The sequence below is a fragment of the Trachurus japonicus genome, chromosome 6 (assembly GCF_045865225.1).
Source record: "Trachurus japonicus isolate A0001 chromosome 6, Traja_1.0".
In the NCBI taxonomy this organism is placed as follows: domain Eukaryota; kingdom Metazoa; phylum Chordata; class Actinopteri; order Carangiformes; family Carangidae; genus Trachurus; species Trachurus japonicus.
Genome location: NC_140912.1, coordinates 92549 through 114740, shown reverse-complemented (window position 1 = coordinate 114740; position 22192 = coordinate 92549). Strand labels below are relative to the sequence as shown.

General features: G+C 40.9%; 1 protein-coding gene across 3 annotated transcripts in view; it reads right to left on the bottom strand.

The window, feature by feature from the left end:
- Positions 1-19125, bottom strand: part of kcnd2 (potassium voltage-gated channel, Shal-related subfamily, member 2) — a 42190-nt gene extending 23065 nt beyond the window's left edge. The window contains exons 1-2 of one of the 3 annotated variants that reach the window (XM_085778126.1): positions 18589-19125; positions 17108-18291 (exon numbers count right to left, since the gene is read on the bottom strand). In XM_085778126.1, the coding sequence (XP_085634252.1) occupies positions 17108-18219 (1112 nt within the window). In that variant the 5' untranslated portion in view covers positions 18220-18291; positions 18589-19125. The remainder of the gene's footprint in view (positions 1-17107; positions 18292-18588) is intronic. The other 2 variants (XM_085778127.1, XM_085778128.1) reach the window with 2 other exon arrangements.
- Between the last annotated feature and the right edge of the window lie 3067 nt (positions 19126-22192).

The following is a 22192-nucleotide window of genomic DNA, read 5'->3' as shown; positions in this document are numbered from 1 at the left end:
TATGTTATATAGGCTACATATGGTTTCTCCTTTGAAGTATCCAAAGATACTGGTTAGACTGATGAGATCTTTACATTTCTAAGTGTTTTGAGATTCTCCTCCAATGGGAAATTGTGTTCCTTACATTCGTTGTACTTTACATCCCATTAACTTGGGAGTTCAGGATTGAGCAGTATAGTGTTTTTGTGGTAATGATTACAGCTCATTAACTTTGATGGATGAAAATTCATAGAAAGATGACGGGAGTTTGAAACAGCAGCAGCACGGTCTGTTTTCTGTCATCAAAACATGCTCAGGCATCTTCCTGTGACATCTAGAGCAGGCCTGTGAATATTCTCATTTGTCCAGGTCATAGTTATCTCAAGGAAATGTAAATCGAATGCAACTGGACTTGGTTATTTGTCTAGAGCAGGGGTCTTCAACGATTTTCAGGCCAGGGACCCCCAAACTGACGGAGACATGGAGCATATTAAACAATTGTACTAGGCCAAGTACCATGTATAAACGTAGCTTGATATTGTGCATTCAATCCTAAGCTATTGAAATAACACACAGGTTGATATATTCATGTTTTTTCTAAATGTGTACAATGTACAGTGAGAAGAGTGGCCGCCCCTCTGCCATTTATCCACAAGTTTCTGAACGTCATCTATGGGCAAACCCGGAAGCCGATTTTGCCGGTTTGGTGGAATTGTAGGTTACGTTTCCATGGTTTTCAGTCGTTGTCATAGTTGCGGTAAATGCATGGATCTATTAACGCTGGCTTTTAACACGGATGTCAATTTGTGTGATATCCACTGTTAAAAGCTGGTGTGATGATCCATGTGTTTTACAGATTTTCATTGAAAAAAAAAGAAAAAGAAATCCATGCATTTACCGCGACTACTGAAACCATGGAAACGTAAACATAAAATTCCACCGGAAGAGCAAAACCGGCAAAACAGGCTACGTTTTTGACGTTCGGAAAAAGGTGGATAAACAGACCTTGTCCACTGATACCAATGCCAATATCAACAATGTCTTTCAACTGCATGATAATCATGCAGTCAAGTCAAAATGACGTTTTTATTTGAAACATAAATGTGGAAACTAAAAGATATAAAACACTGTCTAATCAACCAAAAATTCCACGACCCCTCTGCAGCACCTCCGCGGACCCCCTGGGGGTCACGGACCCCCTGTTGAAAACCTCTGGTCTAGAGGATAGTGAGGACCAACATCGAACATCACCACAGCTGTGACCAGCAGATATATCAAGAATGTAAATGGCAGTATGTGTGTAATACATGTTACCGTGCATGGGAAAGTGAGTCTGTAAAGTAAATGAGACAAAGCTACATCTGAAATTGATCGTGTTGTCTGGCTGTATTAATGGGAGCTGTCTGAATGGCTTTTTCCCCTGCTCAACTTGCTGGCTTGTCTTTGCCCTCGGGCCTAACTATGCAGCTCAGTCAAAACGAGACACACTCCATTTGTCTGTGGCAGTTATGTAAAGATAGAGCCATGGATGCCAGAAATCTAACTCTTAAGCTCCTCCACAGGGATTATGGACAATTGGCTAGAGGGAAAAATACAAATAATAATCAACTGTTTACGGTTTTCCCTTAATACCTTTGAAAAAAGAAAAGCGAAAATCCCCACACGAAAATGCAATCCTTAAGCAGGCGAGATACTCCTGTGTAGGAAGCCTGCAGAGAGACACACAGACAGGAAATCCCCTAGGTGGAAGCTGAACCCACACTTTTATAATGCCTAGGCAAACATATCAATCTACAGTAGCTATACAGTATCATTCATCCAGTTCTCAATAAAAAATGTAAAAATCAGGCCATTTTTATGTCCATGAAATCCAACTGGTATAGCTTCAGAAAGCATTGACAAGATACAGTAGGATTAGTTTGGATTTTTTATGGTCTACCTGACGTGACCTTGTGAGTCATTGGCTCTCTTATCGCAATATGTAGCGTATTTGCTGGCTGTATGTGGACGTTTGTGACTTTTAGTTGCTAACAAGCATAGGTCAAACTGAAGTCATTGTCAAAACTCTTCACACAGTGAAACCAAAGTCCATGTGGAGCAAACTTCCACACAAAATGCACCCATGGTGGCCACAGTTAGCACAGTTTTAACACTCTTCCTTCAAAACATCAAAACAGAATAATGGTGGTGCGGGGGGTATTTCTGCTGTAGCATCATTGAAACCTACAGAAACTAATATCAGAATATTGACAGTAAAATGAAATAATGACAATAATTCCAAACACAACTGGGTGCAGTTTTCCTATAAAAACCTATAGTTACCTGGCAGAGAAACAAATATCATGGGCAGCAGGACACTGTGGTTGTCCCAGGCCAGAGAGGGACAAACATTACACTGTTGTGTATGTGTGCTGTCCTCTCCCATGATGCTTTACCTGTACAAACCTCTCATTAAATCCTACAATACAGAGAGGCTCATTTCTCTCTTACAGTTAAAGACCCTCATAATCAACTTGTTGCAACAGAAGAGAGAGGTCATGGGATCAAAATGCAGAAGACGGGGAGTGAAATGTTTTTTCTGTGTATTCTTTGGAATTTTGTAATTCCAGAATTTTTATTAGAACTGTAAATCACTATGCACAATACATGCAAGCAAATTGCTGCATTGTTGATTGATTCTTGTCACAGTATACAGTCATTTAGTGCACTCCATGAAGTGCCTAGACCATTTTCTGTAACAATATTATATTTCAAAACAAAAGCATCCAAACTTTAAAGATCATTTTCTTTTAAATGTAATGCTCTGTTGTTAGTATTTTGTAGTTGTGTGACAATGAGAGAGACAGTGTTTACTTCCTAAGTGAGACTTGCTGCTAATGTTGCGGATAAATGAGCTTATTTTGAGATATACTGTATATAAAGTGTTTTGTTGGTGAGAAAGAGTTTTGATTTTATTTTAGTGAGCTGTTTAACTGTTGGTAATGCAGACTGTGTGAAGAGTTTTGAAAACATATTTTCAGTTGTAGGGATTGAAAAACACTGTAAGATTTTAGTTCAGTGTGCACACAAAAGAGCAATGCATCAAAATTAAGGGAATTGGTAACTCAGTCCCTGGTTTCATAGATTGATGTTATCATATTTATATTCATATTGTCATAACATCAAGTATTGTATGATTGATGTTTAAACTGCACTGGTAGTTGGCACTTATCTTACCACTTAGACTATAACAGTGTGTCATTTACAGATGTTTTGTATGTAAATTGTGAATCTCCAAAGTTACTGCAGCCATACTGTTGCTGTCACATAATTACTCTGAAATGCAGTGTTGCAAATGTATCACGCAACATAACACCGAAAAACAAAGTACAAGTAACTTGAAACGGACCTTCAGTATACTGTATAATACTTGAGTAAAAGTCTATTAGGTTCTCTTCCAGAGACAGTGCTGTAAGACAGTAATTGGGTACACGAGCACATTGCAGGGGGTACATGGAAACAATCATTAATTTATTCCTAAAATAATCAATAATTCCCAGTCATTTCATATGCCCATTAATAAAATGGTACTGTATGCGCACCACAAAGCTCCTCCTGGGAGGCAATGACCTATGGCCCAACTCTGTGAAGGAGGAGCTGAATTATAATTATTTTTTACAAGAGTTTAATAGAACAAAGGAAGGTTGATTTTTATTTGTTATTTTATTTTGAAGGCAGATGGATTCTTATTTAGTTTTATGTTTAATTTCTGTTCAAAAGAACAAAAATGAAGGAGAATTATTATTTTAAATCCAATACACTAAAATGTTGCTATACAAAATAAAGAGAGAGATTAAAATGATTTTCATGTCATAATCATTTGTGTAACGTCTTATATAATCACTTTTGGAGATTCATCAATCTAATGACTGAAGCCGTGCTCATGTTATGAGAAACCATGCTCTAACACAAAGCCTGTAAACACAGATACAACCAACAGGTCTGACCTGCTGCCACGCTCCAGCAGCAACATGCTAGATGTCACAGGTACTACATTAGCCAGGTATCCCAGCAGGATGACTATAAATAACAACTAGAACATTGAAAGGTGTAACATATCCTTTTGCTAAATTCCTGAAAATCTGCATAAACAGGTTTAGTGTTGAGGTTAGATGCTAGTAGGCCTCAGTAGATAATACATCTTAGTGTAGCATGTTAAAATTATTGTTGGTTTGCAGTTAACACAAAATTCACAATGGAATGTTGTTTGCAGGTATTTATTTTAAGAACTCAGCAAATACCTAATCCAAATGTGATGATAATGCTTTGAAATGAAAAATCAAAGGATCATCTGAGTTATTGTAATTCATTCCAATGAGAGCATGAATATCTGTACTGAATGTCACGGAAATCCAACAGTTATAAATATGTTTCACACAAATATCAGCCTCGTGGTGGTTCTAGATGAGGTACATAAAGATCTACTCAGTGATTGAGATATTTCAGTCTGGACCTAAGTTGACTGACAAAGCAGCATTTGGTCAGTTAACAACATGCAGCTTGATGGGCAGACTGGGCCATATACAGCTACTGATGTACTGAAGCTGAAAAACCTGGAAAAATACTATGGTTGATCTCTATGGGACCACACATTGTACTGTGTGAGTAGTGAAATGTTGATTTAACTACAGTGATGTGATTTTTTTAATTCTCTGATGCACCAAAAAAAAAAACAGAAAACTAATAACAATGTTCACACACTCTGGATACTGGAAGGATATTTTATAGGAAATGATTTACATCTAAATACATCTAAATGGGTTATTGTGTCCATCAACATTGGTTATTACCCAAGACTGCAAACAAAGTTTGCTTTTGCTTTTGCTTATAAAAGAGTCTTATATTAATGTGGATGAAATATGACCTACACTTGTTAATGTGTCCATTTTCGATAAATATATCATTTTGTCTTTATAGTTATTTTGATATTATTATTTAGTGGTCGACTCGCTTTAGTGGTCGACTCATTTGTATGCGGGTGTGATTCCACTTCAGTGAAATACGTATTTATGAAAGCAATATTTGATTTTTGCTTATAAAAAGCCAAATAAGTTACATACTGGGGCAAAAAGACATATTACAACCATGGTGCACACATTGGTACACCTGTAAGAAATAAGTGAGGTGAGAGAGAAAAATACAGCTCCAGAGCACATGCCCTGTTTAGTTTCTGTTTGACCAAATGGCCTACATTAGGTGATATATTTGGCTATTTATAGAAGCTAGGGCAGGCAGGAAACAGCTGCCATGTGTCACGGTGACAGGCTGACATCCCTCATCTCAGCAGGACCTCCCTGCCGGGCAGAGAGGAGGAAGCTCTCTTACCTAAACTGAAATGTCCCATTTCAGTTTAGGTAAGAGAGCTTCCTCCTCTTATCATTCATGCAGCATACAGAAGCTAATGATCTATGGAACCTGAACAATCAAACCGGATTAACACTGGCTAGTATGGGCAGCTCAATTGAAAGCCACACTTTTGTGCCTTACAGAAATCTGTATTCTGCCTTTACAGCAAGCACTGTGGATTTCATTCAAGTGGGATCAGTATTGATCATGAGGAGCTTTTATTCTGGTATCCTGGTGCTGTTAACTGGCACAAAATTCCTCAGCTCTGACAGAAATGAGATGGTTCACGAGCAGCAAAATAGAGCTTTAAGCTGACAAACAGGCTGAATCAATATTCATGACTTTACTATGAAGCTGCTCGTGTTCAGATATAATGTATGGGCTGCAAACCACATCTCAATTAAAAGCGTCAACATCAAAGTTTTAACACTCTCTGTGCAACTGATGACAAGCAATGCCTTCTGTTTGTCTCTGGAAGGTCTTGGTTTCAACACAGGATACATGTCTGTATGTGGCAAAGTTACACACATGTGTATCCCAGTGAAATACATCTATACACAAATTTCTGTAAATTTAATTTACAACAGTATCTTACTGTATTTTATAATTGAAAAATATTGTGAAATATTGATGCATAGCATGTAAATTAACAGTTGAATTGGTCTGTTAACAACAAGAATAGACAACTGTCATTTAACAGCAGAAAACTAATGGATTGCTGTAAATTTACAGTATTATAAGAGTATCTGACTGCATTTTCTTTTCAAAGTAAAATACTGTTAAAGGAACTTGAGGCAGGATCAAGGAATAAGACTCATTAGCGATACAACGGTCGTTGCGGTCGTTAGGGTAACTGCAGCCATCAGCCAAGCTGGTGCGGGAACGCGCATGATGAACTCTCCACAGCAGTGCAGCTGATGCAAGAGAGATTGGAAACGGCACCAGCGTTTCCCATTAATTATCTCTAGTCTCTCACAGAAAACAAACAAACAAACAAACAGCGTTTCACCGTCTCTCATCGCTGCCAGTCAGACCCTCCACCTGCCGCACTGCACGTACACACATGCGGGAAATTCGGACCCAGAATTGCAGTGCACAGCCTGTTCAATGCAATGGAGAGATAGGCGAGTGGGTTCATTCTTTTTGGTTTTTTAAAATTCTTACATAGGCTATATAGGCTAGGGCAGCCTATTAACAGCACATGAAAATTCCAGCCTTAAAAGATTTCTGTAAATAAATCGATTGACTGGATTAATTCAAAGTTGAAGATTAAATGAAAATCAAGTTTGTCAGCTGGGCTCCCCTCTCTTCTTTCTGCCTCTTGCTGTTCTCTTATAGTTTTTGTCCTGTCTTTAAACATTCTCTTTGTCCCTTAATTGCTCTCTGGCCCTTTGCTCTCCCCTCATACTTATATTTCTTTCCTTGTCCCTGTTTGTTTTACAGGCACTGTAATCTGTATCAAGGATAACAGTTCACACTGCTCCCAAGCAAAACAGTTCTAGATGCTTGAAAACAGCATCAGAGTGAGCGCTTGTTGCACTGTCCACTCTTTGATTCTTTCCTCCATCTCCTTACTGCTACTTTTTCCAGCTGGCACAGACAGACGAATTGTGGTGGATGTTGTTGCTGGGTGTGTTTCTGACGGGTTGCGTGTTAATTGTGCGACTTGTGGATCTGGCAGTCATGATAAACACATGGGTCCGAATTGACTTGATGATGTTAACTACAATTTTTTTTTATTTGTGGGGATTAATTAGCCTGGGTATACAGTACCCATGCAGCCTTGCGCGCAATTTTATTCGCTCTGCAAGTCAGCCTGGAAACCATGGACCCAATTTTTCCCTCAAGGAGGGAGCCAATCACAGAACGGGGCAGGGGGCAACAAGACGATGACGACACACCGAATCGACTTTGTTGATAGCTTGTCGATCAACGCACGTACCGCAAGTTTATTTTAAAAAAAGAGCAACGTTTAGCATTTTTTTCCTCATCGGATTTCTGTCGCTCTACATACGTCATTGGGTATGATGGATACAATTGGCTATAAGCTACGTACAGACGTATTTGATAGACATTCGTAGCGCCCAATAAACAGCTCTGGGCTTTCGTAAACCACGCCTCAAATACAAAAAAAAATAAACGGGTGGTTCCCAGACCGAATCTCAATCTACACTGAGATGAGGTCTGGTGTTAGCCAGGCTGGGGATTCATATGAATTCAATGCAAAGTAGCAGATATAATATACTTTTGAATAAACATTTACATACGGTAGAATTATCCTACTGTCGTGTTTTGTAATCCAAAATATGGTAATATACTGTTAAAAAAAATACTGCAGATAGGCCTGTTATTCTATCATCCTGTACTGTAGTCCAAAATACGGTCATGTACTGTTGATAATCTAGCCTACGGTAAATGTGCTGTTAAATTACCACATCACCCGCTGTTATTCTATGGCAATATCCTGTAGCTAATTCAAAATACGGGAGGCTACTATACTGTGAAAATAAACAACAGTCTGTGAGCTGTAAAATAACAATAAAATGCTGGCGCCCCTGCTGCCAGTATTTTACTGTTATTTTACAGTGGAATACTACATTCCATGGCATTAAAAGTGTAGGTGCTCCCAAGGATAACTGTCAAGGTAATGGATTTCTCTCATTTCACCTAGGTAAATGTTTTGCTGAGAGGCTTAAAGATCGCATAATTCTTTTATTTTTAAATCTTATCAGAGGTGATATCCTATCACTCTTCAGATGAGGTGTCAGGGAGGCACAAGTTACATCAGGTCTCTTCTGTTTCATTTCTACAGCATACTGATGATTGCTGTTAGCTATAATCTCTGAATCTCTGCTGATCACAGATGTTGGATTGTTGGCTAAGGGGCGTTTTAGATAAAGAGACAAATGTCAGAGGGAGTTCTCTGTCTGGTAGCCTATCATAAAATCTGGCACTGTATCAAGATATTGTTCTTGCTACGTTGCCCTATGCTTCAGAGTGAAATAATCTGCACAAAGAGCAGCAGACCTCTCTCAAAGCCTCACAGTGACAGCTGAGAGTATCATCACCTTCCTCACAAGGTTTTGCTTTGGGAAATGGACTGTAATGAATACAAGTTAGATGTTTACCTTTGCAACAGTGGCATCTAAAAATAAAAGAACAACTGCTGCTCCCAAAACTGGCACTCATTACATGCCAGTGTGTGGAGTAGTGTAACATTCAGCTGAATGTTTGTTGGTGTGCCATCTAAACTTCTTCCCGTAGTAATGACTGAACTTCCACCTTCCTCTTGTAATAATAACTATGGGGGTTTTACAACTTGAATATATAGATACAATTTTTTCAGGGAACCTGCTAAAAAGGTTGTTACTGTCATTCTTCAAGAGAGATTTGAAGAATGACACCACTGCCGTGATTGTACCATATCCTTATCTGAGTTTAGCTCAGCATAGTTTAGTTTTGCATGAAGACTAGAAAGAGGGGAAATAGCATGCCTATCTCTGAACAAAGGTTATCGCAGAAAATTCTGCAAACACACGGTGCCCCAGATCATTTTTCGACTTAAAATGAACAGTTTTTATCAAAACAACAGTTTTGCATTTACATATAGGCTAGTCTGTGGTTAGACTGTACGTAGTAAGAAATTAGAAATGTTTGGAGGTGATGTAATTATATTCAGAATAGTGATGAAAATATTCACCTCATAAATCATAACAAGTCACTGAGCGCTACATAAACCAAAGAAGAGGAACATTTAACTTCCATTCACCTATAGCCTAACAGTTATATGCAATGGCTATCTCAGGTGAGTGCAGCTAATCAATTCTATATGTTTTTCATTTTATTTTTTCCATTTAAATCAAAGAATAAAAATGAGAAAATAGCCTATCCGTTCCCTGTCATCAACTCGGACTCAGTTTAACAAATAAAAATAATAAAACTCAAATTATTCAACACCAATGCTGTACCAACAGTACAAACACAAACCTTGCACTTCCACCAACTAAAAATACTTGTTTACATGCTGTGATACCGTGTTGATTAGGTTTCCCTCACCGTTTTATCCGTCATTACGTTTCACAACAAAAGCACGACGTTCAAAGTAAGACGAGCAAAAGAAAGAAAAGACATAAGAGTAATAGTTTATCTTGTATATTTCTTTAGAGAACACATTTTATGTGATCCCAGCATGATAATTGCATGGATCTGATACTGAACAACATAAACCATAAGACTAAACTAAAAAGAATCTACTTAGAATACTGTTGTACATTTCAGCAAAGTGATGAGGAGGCATTATGTGGGTCTGCATACCAATCTCCATGACCAGACAAGCCATTTCCATCTGTATGTTAATGCTGAGTATGTAAATAAGCCCTGCAGCATGAAAGGAGGAGATAGCTGGTTTTGGTTTATCATTTCGCACACTGTGATACATCTGATCCACTGATCCCATGACATACATTTTACATTCACTATCTTTACAACATACAGTGGACTGGAGCCTTTGGAATTAGAGAATTCATGAATTGAAGTATATTCATATTTGTTTTAAAACATAATCATGTCTTCAACCTGGTTACAATTATGAACAAAATGATGCATTTCAACAAATAATACACAAATCATTGTGCTGCTCTTGTGCTGAAAATACCATTTAAATATTCACAGAAGGCTTGAAAAAGTATGTGAACCATTTGGCCAGTGATATCAACAAAAGCTAATTTGTGTCAGGAGTTAGCCAACTTGACCCCAACCACTGACCATGAAAACATTATATCGAAGGTGAAGTTCACCATCATGATTTGGGGTTGCTTTATTGAATGTTTAGGCTCAGACGCAGAGGAAAATGAATTCCCATGTTTATTGAGAGACCTTACAGGGTAATGAAAGGTTGGCTGTCCACTGAAGTGGGAGCTGAGTGATCCAGCAACATTGTAAACAACAAAGTAAATGCCTTTGCCAGAGCCCAGACCTTAATCCAATGGAGGTAATCATAATAATGGCTTACATTTATATGCGCTTTTTTAACAATACCTAAAGTGCAACACAGAAACCTTTATTGATTCACACCACATTCACACCTGGTGGTGGTCAGCTACGTGTGTAGCCACAGCTGCCCTGGGGCAGACTGACGGAAGCGTGGCTGCCTATATGTGCCAAACAGCCCCTCCGACCACCACCAAACATTCATACCAGGCAAGGTGTCTTGCCCAAGGACACTACGACAGCAACAGGATTAAAACCGCCAACCCTGTGATTACTGGACGACCCGCTCTATACCTCCTGAGCCACTGCCGCCCCAAGGTGATGTGGAATGACCTGAAGAGCAAATACAATCCTGAGAATACAGGTGAACCGAAGCGGCTCAATGAGAAACAATGGTCCAAACTTCCTCTGGAATGTTGCCGGGGTCTGATTTGCACTTAGATGAAGTTAGTAAGTCCTAGGGTTCACTTTTTTTTTTTTTTTTTTTTTTACACCAGTAGGCTACTTGTAAAGTCTAAAAAAGGGTAAATTATTATTAATGTGGAGATCTTTTTTTTATTTTTTTATTTTGAAGGTCTCGCATATTTTTTCTTGCCATTGTATCAACTTTCAAGATTGGTGTGTTTTCTGCTTTATCCTAATTTCCTAATGCAGTGATTCTGCACTCATCTGGAGAAATTTTAATCTTGTTCTTGGAAAATTGCATTAAAGCTACAGTTGGTAATTCGACGAAAGTTAAAGTAAAGTCCGCGATTTTTCAGCTGCTCCACCAAAAGCTGATAGCGATTCTGACTGGTGGAACAGCACCAGGAGTGGTGGATTTTGGCAAATACAGTAGGATTACAGGCTGTAGGTGGAGCCAGAGGATTTGGACTTTGTCCCAAATTACCCATTTCATGTACTACTATCAGAATGCAGTGACAGTTCCAGCAAATATGACTGAATAATTGTTACCAACTGAAGCTTTAGTTGTTTATGTAGCTCATAATACAAAGAAGACGTTGAAAATGCTGAGCAATGGGAAAACTCTTTTGTCATTTTGTGCTCACACTACATTGCCCGGGCCCATGGGCAGAACATGCTAGTTTATTTCCTAGGTTCAAGGTTCAAGGTTCGTTTTATTTTACAAATCATTTTAAAATCCAAAATACAATTTCAATTCGTAATATACAGCAGACATGATCTTGTAAAAAGGGTAACCCCAGAAGCTATCTGCAGCTTATAAAGGGGGGCCCAGAGACATCAAAACAACAATACTGAGAAACAATTCCTATTTCTACCTAAAATCTAACCTAATTCAGCAGCAGTTTTTGTTTTAATCTCTTTTTAAAAATAGACAGTGATGCAGACTCTTTAATCCTAGGTTAATGCAGCACATTCAAAGTGAATTAATGAAACCCCCTGCATGGAATGAATGTTATTGGTGCTGCCCCGAAGACAGGTTGTCAAAGAAATCGAATCAAATGGAAGGACAGCCATTTTGCCCTTGTCATATAGATTATTTATCAATCTGGCCATCCGCAGTAATGCAAGCCTGCTTTTAAAATCAGTTTACACACATAGTATCCTCACCTCAACCTGGCAGCTGGACATAATCTCTATTTCAGTTCAGATTAACCACACATATAATACCACTGGAATGTGGGACAAATGAAAGTTTGCCTCCAAAGGCCTTTGTTCATAATAAAGTACATAAATATGAGGTCATAAATCTGTAATATATGAATTCAATCATTCAACTCTGTGGTAAACTCTGTGCCTGTGGTAAATTGTTTAAGTGATGAAAACAAAGAGAATAAAGAAAATGTAGAGGCGTATGTACTTTCATTTAACAGAAAAGAAGTTTGGTCTTTTTTCAAAGATTCAGTGAAAAAGTATTCCCTTATCTTCCCTGAAGAAGGCTGCCTATTCCTCATTCTCTCTTCCACCTCCATTTCATAGTCATTTGCATGGACAGAGAGGAGCTTGCACGCAACACATTGCAGTGCCAGGTTCCCCTCATTAAGTCACCTGTCACTTCAGGACCATTATACCAGCCACATATTAGCATCACCTCTCCTCCCCAATAAAGCACCTGGAGGCACACTGTGAGCCCACAGGCTAATGGCAGCCAACACATCTCAGCCACTTCGGCTTTACACAGTAATACATCACGTCGCTCATAATGGATTGCTGATTTTCATAATGTGTGTAACATACACATTGCCAAGTGGTGTAATGTATTCCACGGAACACAAAATTACACCTATTGCAATACATAATCAAACACATCAAATGTTCTCGTTGACTGTTGCGCTCAATTAAAAGAAAAAAGAGTGACTATCTCTGCATGGTAACTTCACCAACAACATGAATGCTCAGTAAGAATGCATTTGTTATGTCTTGGGTACATTATATACAGTAACGGGGTCTCCAGATTGTTCTGTACGTTTCAATTACACTTGACATGCTGTGAAGGGTCTGGAATTCAAGAAGATTTGCTCTGCACCACACACTGAATAGCATGACATTTAAATGCTTTGCATTGTAGATTTTGATTGCAATGGGGGCGAGGTGTCACTGGCGAGCATGATAATGGTTATAGTTCTGGTATTTTATGGGCCCTATAGTGACCCTGGTGTCTGTTAACCTTGCCACATCTGTGTTATAAATCCTATCCTGAGAGGTTTATAGGGCTCAGTTGTCAAGCCTTACCGGTTGTATTTGGTGGGTGGAGCTGTAACACAGACAAACCACTTGGTGATAAATCTTTCATCTATAGAGTAACTACAGTACGGCCATGTTTGTTGCACTGTCAGATATCCATAGTAAATGTCACTAGAAATCAGCAATTGAAATGATCATTCCCCTGAGCATAAAGGCCGTGGCTGAAGGAAGAATTTGATTTGAGAACTGGGAGTTAAGTGTGTATGGTTAAAGCCCCAGTATGTAACTTATTTGGCTTTTTATTATAAAAAATCAAATATTGCTTTCATAAATACTTATTTCACTTAAGTCGAATCACACCCGCATACAAATGAAAGCTTTCTACCTTAGAATGAGATGTTACAAGTCGTTACAAATATACAGGGGGGGGGGCACCGAACCGAGGCGGCCATGTTGCATTCAGGTGCAGTCAGGCAGACGGCCGTCGGCAAACCAACCGGATGTCATTTTACTCCACGAGAGAAAGACGGTAAAACGTGGGTCAGGTAAACAATACCACATCACCATGACAACATATTGTCACGTCTGTATTGTTTTGCCTCGTGCTGGCGGAACACTTGTTTACATAGACACTTGTTTATCAGTGTCTGTTGTCTGTCTGACGTCTGCCCGATTTCACGTGAATGCAACATCAAGAATACGTTCCGATATGCAACCGCACCGCTAGATGGGGGTAGTTCCTACATATTATACCTTTAAAAAGAGCATGTTTGTGTCTGAAGCTGAGATCTGTTATGTCCATCAAAGGTAATGTCTGTGTCCAGGGGAACATAGATGCCTCTATCCAGCCTAAGCCCTGCCTTCCTTTTTCCTCTTCCTTTGTGGGTTTGCGCTTGGCTTCCACTGTTTTCACAGCTGCTCTCAGCAGTGCACTCCATTACACCTTAAATCACTTAAAAGATCAGAATCACCAAAAAATCCTTCTGCAGCTAATTCACCCTGACTGTGTGGATCATCTAGAAAAAAATAAGGGCAAGCAAACCCTGCACCATCTGATTCCAGTCCAGTAATGTGCTATCTGCTTTGCCAGGCTGCTACTGTGTCCTTAAATGGACAATATTCAATCAGGAAACTAAATTATATCCTAAGACCTTAGTGCAGCTTTTTGAAGATACAGGTAAACACAACACCACAGAAAAGAATCTTATGTTCCACACCCTGTCTCCTATTGAAGATTTGAGCAGAAGCATTCTCATAGAGGCAGATTCCACTTTGTAGGGTGTACGAAAGCAAGCCACAGAGATTGGGCTCAATAAATAAGAAGGGATAAGTGGGTCTTGTCCTGTGTTTGGTTCCACAGAGAAGTAGACACACAGAGGCGTGACACACAGCTTCACAGTGCTATTGATTCTCCACTGGTCTCCAGGCTCCCTTCCCTTTCATTCAGGCCGCCTGCCAAGTTCTTCTGACCAGGAGTCCTTGCTCTCCCAACGTCTGCACGTCTGCTTAAGCACAATCAATGGGCTATCAGCAGGGGAGAGAACGTACACCACTGTCTTTACTTCCACAGGGTGTGAGTCAGGGAAATTGAAAGTATATGTAGTGGAAAGGCATCATGATACCATGCGGGCATAAAGCATCATTGACTATCAGAATGAAATCAAATGCTTTCAGTGGCCTCAAATGGAGGTTCCAGTGAGTAACATCACCTCCAGTCTTTGAAGAGCTTATTTACAGCCAAATGAAAAGACTAGCCCATTCATATAAATAAGCGATTGTTAGAAGTCAATACAAGCAAACCATCAACCAATACCTCAATTCCCCTGATCAGATAAGAATTTGAAGGTTATTGGAAGAGAGTAGAACAACAGATATTCTCTTCACCCCATTGTTTTGGTAGACAATGACAACCACATTTCAATTCGCTTTCACAGGGGTTGCATGAGGTGTTGTTTAAGAGCACACCCTGACAAAGACAAAGATGAATCATTAGAAGGAGCCGTCTTTGTCTTTCAGCAGTAGGTATTCAGCCTCTTCACTGGTGGTCCACTATGCAGCATTCTGCACCATTGCAAGGCTTCAGGTCAGGTTGCAAACCTATCATCCAGGCTGTCATTGTTCACAATGGAGTGACAGAAAATGTCCCTATTACCAAGGACATTTTGCTTTTGTCCTTGCACGACAGAACGTTTTTTTTCAAATCTATCTTAAGCAACACAAGGAGGATTCCTAGCTGAATGCAGCAACATCTTTATTGCTCCCTAAAGATAAATAATGCACCCGCTTACACAACTCATTGTTCATGTGCTTTAAATCTGATAGTATGACAAATGCAGCATTACATCTGAGGTGGCAGCTTCAATCATCGGATCACGCATATCACTAATTATGCTTTTATTGGTCATTTCAGGGGTGAGCGGTAGTTAGACTCGTATTGAGTGAGTGCAGGGGGAAGCTTTGTATGCCGCTTAGAAGACAGAAAATCCACTAATGTACAGAATTAGAGCTGATAGAGAGAGGATGGCCTAGTGACAGATATTAGAATAATATGTGTCTGCAGATCTAAAGCATAACCAGAGTGGCTGCATCAATGCAGATATGAAGCCAGCAAACAACAAAGATCAATATTAAAATGTCAAACATACAAATCAGCATGTTTGCACCTCAATAAGATAACTCATACATTACAAAAAACTGAGTGTGTTTAAACTTTATATTGGTAGAATTCTGCCTAACACATCTGATGCATATACTTTAAGCTGCATGCACACCTACAAACATAACAATACACAGCCAGTGGCAATTTGTTTTCCTAATATTTGATCAATGTTAAGATATTTAAATGACAACATTATTTCAACAGGACCTCACTCTGAAGAGGAGGGCATGAGGACTGAGGCTGCATAACATCACACATGCAGCAGTAGAGGTAAAGAAGCAACCAGGATATTTTTACACACACATTGGGAACTGACTGATTATCATTTTTCACCATAACTGTGCAATCGTGTTTTAAATGCCGCATCAATGATATTCACTTTGTGGAGAAATAAAAAAAAAAAGAAAAGAAAAGAAAAAAAGCACTGTCCTGCTCATTCACACTTTTCAGCACCTTGGAAAGCGCACCGCCCCAGAATGCCGAGTCGGGGTGAAAAATGGTAATAATAATAATAATAATACCCTACGCCCAGCAGCTGAGCGGTTGAGTGCGCCCATCAATACAAATTAATTTAATGTAATCGTCTTAAGCGCGTTTAATTATTTTATGCTACATCAGCACATGTTGCGGCTGATGTTGCTCACGAGCATGAAATTAGCATTCAAAATATTTACTGTACCTCGGTGAAAGAAAGACAGAGGAGCTGAGAGGATGAATGAGAGGCAGAGGGGAGGTGTAGGAAGAGCAATCTGTGTGTGTGTGAGTGTGAGTGAGTGAGCATGAGTGCGTGTGCGTGCGTGCGCGCGTGTAATCTTAACATTTCGTAAACTAATTCACCTTTAATTCAATCACTGCACTTGTGCCTCGGTTTGGCTTGTAAATCCGTTATGCAGGGTCTCGCCTTTCTTTCTTTGGTCCTATGAGGGCTCTCATTTAACGAGGATCTCTCTTTTTTTGAGACCTCTCCTCCGTCTGCTGATTGGCCAGGATGTTACTCATTATCCTAACCTTTACAAAAAAAGAGCCCATCCAACAGAGGACCCATGGAAACAAGCAGGCACGAGGCCTAACCTTCTGATAAGGGCTGTTGGTGAAGTGCAGGCTCATTGATAGGCAGTTAATGGCGCACAGAAACCCCTATAAAGCACACTGTTCCTGCCCTATGATTGGCTGAGCAGCGCTCGAGGCAGTTAATCTCCCAATGGATGCACACCTGTGGCCACTCCACAATCACTTGAAACAATAGATGAGATTTTGTAGCTAATTAAGCTCTGTGTCGCCCAGTGATATTATTTAACTACCCAGTTATTACAAAAATGAAACATAATTTATCACTATGTGTTGTTATTGCAATTTAGAAACCATCTTTTGTATCGTGATTCGCCACAAATGTGTGATAACAAGGCAACTCATGAGCATATTGGATTTTAAGAACTAACAGTCACCTACCCCAGTGTTGTCATGGTGACAATGGTGTACCAAAACGCTGCGGGGATGCTGGTGAACTTGCTGGCCGTGGAGCCTTTTTCTGCATAAAACATGACCGTTGCAAAGATAATGATCGCCATGGTGAGGGAGAACAGGAGGAAGCCCAGCTCAGAGGCGCAGCTCTTCAAGGTGTAGCCCAGGATGCGCAGCCCCGCAGAATGACGGGAGAACTTGAAAATCCGAAAGACCCGGAAGACTCGTAGCGTGACGAAAGCGCCGCTCACCTGGTCATTGTCGGTCATGACCAGGCCGATGTAGTAAGGCATGATGGCGACCACGTCGATGACGCTCATCACGCTTTTCATGAACTTGTAGCGGCTCGGAGCTGCGATTAAACGGAGGAGATACTCGAAAGTGAAGATCATGACGCACGCGGTGTCCAAACAAAAGAAGGCAAGTGCGTAACGGTCTCCACAGGACAGCTCTTTGGACCTGTTTGGCAAAGTACCGCACGGGACCGTCTCCACCACGTTGGCCATCACTGATATGGCGATGAAGAAGCCTGTGACATAGTAGAAGACCAGTGCTAAAGTGCTGGTGTGAGGGTTTTCAAAAGCCCGCCACAGGTACTCCCGGTGCGTCAGGTTCACCGGCGTGACGTCATTGTTCATGTCCATCTCCTCGTCATCTTGAAGCCTCTCTGCGTTTTCGCGCCTCCGGTCTTTGTACTCCTCATAACAGCAGTCCCCAATAATCTCAGGGATGATACCGAAGAAAGCCAGCTCCTCGTCGTAGGCAGATATGCATTCTTGGCGTGGATAGTGTAGTTTCCCCGTGCGGTAAAAATTGAGGATATGTCTGAAGATGTCAGGGTCACGATCGAAAAAGTACTCGTTTGTCTCCTCGTGGAAAAAAAAGTCTCTCTCCGTGCTCCCCAGCAAAGTGTCCGGGTACCGCTCCAAAGTGTTTCGCCAGGTCTGAAACTTGGTTCCACTCACGTTGAGGATGATGAGTCCGTCTTGGGCTTTCCTCTTGTCTTGGGGGGGAATGGGCATCGGGGTGCTCGCCACAGGCATCCATCCTATGGCCGCCGCTCGGGCGAAGGGGAGCCATGCCGCTACACCTGCTGCCATGCTGACCTGTGTAGTGTTTAAAACGACCCTGCTCCGGTTATCACAGTGCTACGGCGCAGAGATGAATTGCATCTGCAGGAAGAACAGTAGACGGAAGACAGCGATAGTTAGGCTGCTTATGCATCTGGCTTGAATGTGATAGGATAGATACAGACAGACACAGGCTACAGATCCATTCACTTAATACTGATACTGCGCATAGCGCTGGTGTGTATCACTCTCAAGCCTTATCCACACTGGAACTGTTCAGTTATGAAAGCCTAGGCTACTTTGCGGCAGAATATGAAATGGATTTCAAAAAACGTCACCCATCCATAAAGCAAGACTGTTTTTTTGTTCAATGAAAATCTAAGTAAAGGAAAAACCCACCTTAAGAAAGGCTGCTCTTTAAACTGCATCCAGGGGGAGTTTAATAAAATACCTATCCTTGGAAGAGAATACTTGCGATTCTGCCTCCCATAAATGTGTCGCTGCAGCAAGACAATAGAGGAAAACGGCACAATACCGTCGCATCAACAAGTTAAACAATTCAAGCTGCAGTTTCTCGGCAGAGCTGTCATTCGTCCGAGCGCGACCTTTCCCTCTTTGTCAGTTGTTGCCGTCCGCAAGGCAGCGGCGCTCAGCTGCATGCGTTTTTCCCTCTCGTTGCTGCTGCTACTCCTCAGTAAACTCCTTTTTCCTCTCGTCGACTGCAAGACCACCCTCCCTCCCCCCTCCTCCTTTTCACCACCAAGCCCCGACTGTGGAGAGAGGGGAGTAAATCATATGCAGAGAGCGTGCGCGCAAGAGAGAGAGAGAGAGAGAGAGAGAGAGAGAGAGAGAGAGAGAGAGAGAGGAGTGGTCCTATCTGCATCCTGAAATTCCGCTGTGCTTAATCAATGCGTAATGGTAGTCGAAGTAGGCGGCATTTGTAAAAAAGCTTCAAGTTCACGCTTGTGTGTGTGTGTGTGTGTGTGTGTGTGTGTGTGTGTGTGTGTGTATTCCGTGAACATCATCATTTGACTTACCGCGCTGTGGTTTACCTTTGACCGTTAATATGATGGAAGGAGTCTGAAGTTGAGGTCGCGCTGTATTTGTTTTTCTTATAAAAAATAAAAAATAAAAAAAACCTTTGAAGTTTCCTTCCTATTCTTATAAAAGAGAATAGAAATATAACAAGTGTGATAGCAGCAATCAGTCTATAGGGACCTTGCGGGTGGTTCCTGCAACATGTGGGCATCTCGGTTTGGTGGTGTGTGTTTTTTTTCTCCCTACAGTAGCGTAATTGTAAGGATTTCAGATCTGCAGCAAATTGTGATCGATAATGTTTTTGAACTGCATTGTGGTCTGTGATGCTACCGAACGGGAGTTACGGCTTTAAAGGTCAACATCATCGGGCTATACACCGCTCCACTGACATTTTCCCAAAATAACCATAATCAATGAAATGTCTCTTGTGTTCCATAACACAACACTTGTATTCCCGATGGGAGTCAGTCAAGGGAGCTGTGTTGTGTCCACTGTGGAGTAGGCTACGTGTTGCGGCTTTGCATCATATTTGCCTTCATATTATTCACGTGTTTGAACGTAAAGAGCGCGCTCCCGATGGACCTTTAACAGATTCAGACCCCTGTTTTCAGCGTTTTTGTGTTTCAGCACCGTGGACAGCTCCCGAGCTTTCAACAGCTCTTCAGACGTCAGTTTTTGCGCCTCTACGCGCGTGCAGGTTACAGCTTTTTTTTTTTTTTTTTTTTTTTACAGCTGGCATGTAGTTGTATGAAGTCAGCCTCGTTCCCTTTTGAAACAGCTAGGCTTATACACAGTACTGTCATTTTCAACAGGTGAGTAGGAAAGATCTCTGCGCCTTCCTCAAGGACAGTTGGAGCTATGGGTGGATGCTGAAGGACACATTAGATGTTGCAGCAGTCAGACATTTGGCCTTTTACCTCCCAGATCTTTAGCCAGACTACACTCACGCCCAGCTACCGGCCCCCTGTGGCACAATGCTGGGTTTTTGTAGGATGAATAGACAGGACTGTCCCATTAGTGTATGCTGACCATATCAAAGCACACTCTATGTTCCGTGTGAGCAGTCAGGCCTAGGGGCTATGTATTCATTAGGGCATTTAAATATTCCAGTGGTTGCCAAATGGCACCAAACAGCCATCTGAACTGAGCTTGATGCCAGACTAGCTGCAAGGTTGTCAAAGCAGAGATAGCCTTAGTGGTTTAATCTAAATGGCAGGAAAAGTGGTTATTTAACATCCACATATCCTGCAATTTGAATTTCTGGTTGCTGTTTTTTGTTTTCTTTTTTGGCTGAAATTTGCTTTAAAAAAGAGTGTATTCCCAAGTAAAAATAAAGGTTTGTTTAATTATTCAAAAATGTGTTCACCTTTGGTCTGTGTCTGTGCTGACATGATTTCTTTCAACATGTTCCAAGGTCATTTCAGATGATTGGTGTTGACACAGAGCTGTGCAGATGATTTAATTACATTGTCTGTGTGTGTTTTTGGATTTACTCTTTGGATGAAGTAATTAGCCTGTGCCCTTAACAAGGTTGAACTGCTCATCCTTGTTTTCACATGAACATCAGTCACAAAGATGAAATCACTGAGTTGGATGCAGAATTAATGTGCAAGTCTCAGTTTTCAGTAGCTTCCAGTAATAATAATAATACATAATCAGTCTGTAGTCTTATAGCCAGAGAGTGCTTGCTGACATTTTGAACTTGTACTACTGAAATGATGCTGAAGCCTCTGGGATTAGGTTGTGCAACAGGATATATTTGGTAAACATGTCCTTAAGTGTGCTCGGTGTTGTAACGCAAAGGCACAGACCCAAAACCAACACACACACACACACACATACACTGGCTGTCTGATAACCCTTTGGCATCCATGAAGGCTCTTACACACGCGCACACACAAAAGCATCTTTTTTTCATTTGATCCAGTGACAGTGGCAGTCTGTCCACTGTAGTACACTGATGCAGCCCACACTGCAGCCTGTTTTCTGTATGCTATATTTAGTCAGGCCCGGCTCAGTGATTGAGATGATGAAACAGATGAGTCCCCTTCGCTGGAGATATGCCAAGGTTTGTTAAGGAAGAAGTGGCAACTTGCATTTGATGCAGGACATCAACAGGAAAATTCTACATATTTGAAAATACAGCGGTGATTTTGAAAGTTTAATCCTGAAATAACAAGTGAGGGGAATGAATCATCTGCAGCAGAGATATTTGCTTGAATGCCTACAATGGCTTTAAAGACAATAATGTAGACCAGTGCAATGCACTGACTGGGATAGGAGTGGGGCAGAGGTCTAGTTTAATCTTAATAAACTTTCTTTTTATGGAGCATTTTGACAAGATGCAAAGTTCATGACAAGCGATAAAAGGATAATAAATAAAAAGCCAATAGAATGAGCAGTAAAAATCCCAGAAAGGGAGAAAAGGGATAGAGACAAATAAAACAGGCAGATTACACACTAGTACCCTATTTCAAGCCTGGAAACTCCCAGGCATGTTTTATGACATACTGCTAATAAAGTCATGAATCGTCCCCATGACCTCTGGCCACTATGACATGCTGATCTCCTCAGGTGAACATCCCACAGACACACAGCACATCTCCCCCCACGACATCTCCCTCAGCTGCCTCTGCCTTTCCTCAGCTCTAATGAGTTATTGACCCCCTGTGGATGTGTAAAATAGAGTAGGTCCTCTTGGTTCTTTATTGCGTATGGCAGCTGGTGTGTTTGTGCCCACGACTCTCTGTGTGTTCATATGTGTGTGCGTGTGTGTGTGTGTGTGTGTGTGTATATGCAAGCAAGCACTCATGTGTAAAGCTATTTATATTTGTTCATGAATGTGTATGCTGTGTACTGCAGAGAAGGGAGTTGCCAGGCTGATGTCTGTGCTTGAGGACCGTATGCCTAGTTTTATCCTTGTCAGGATTGTTGGGATAATCTGTAATTTAACAACTACTGGTTG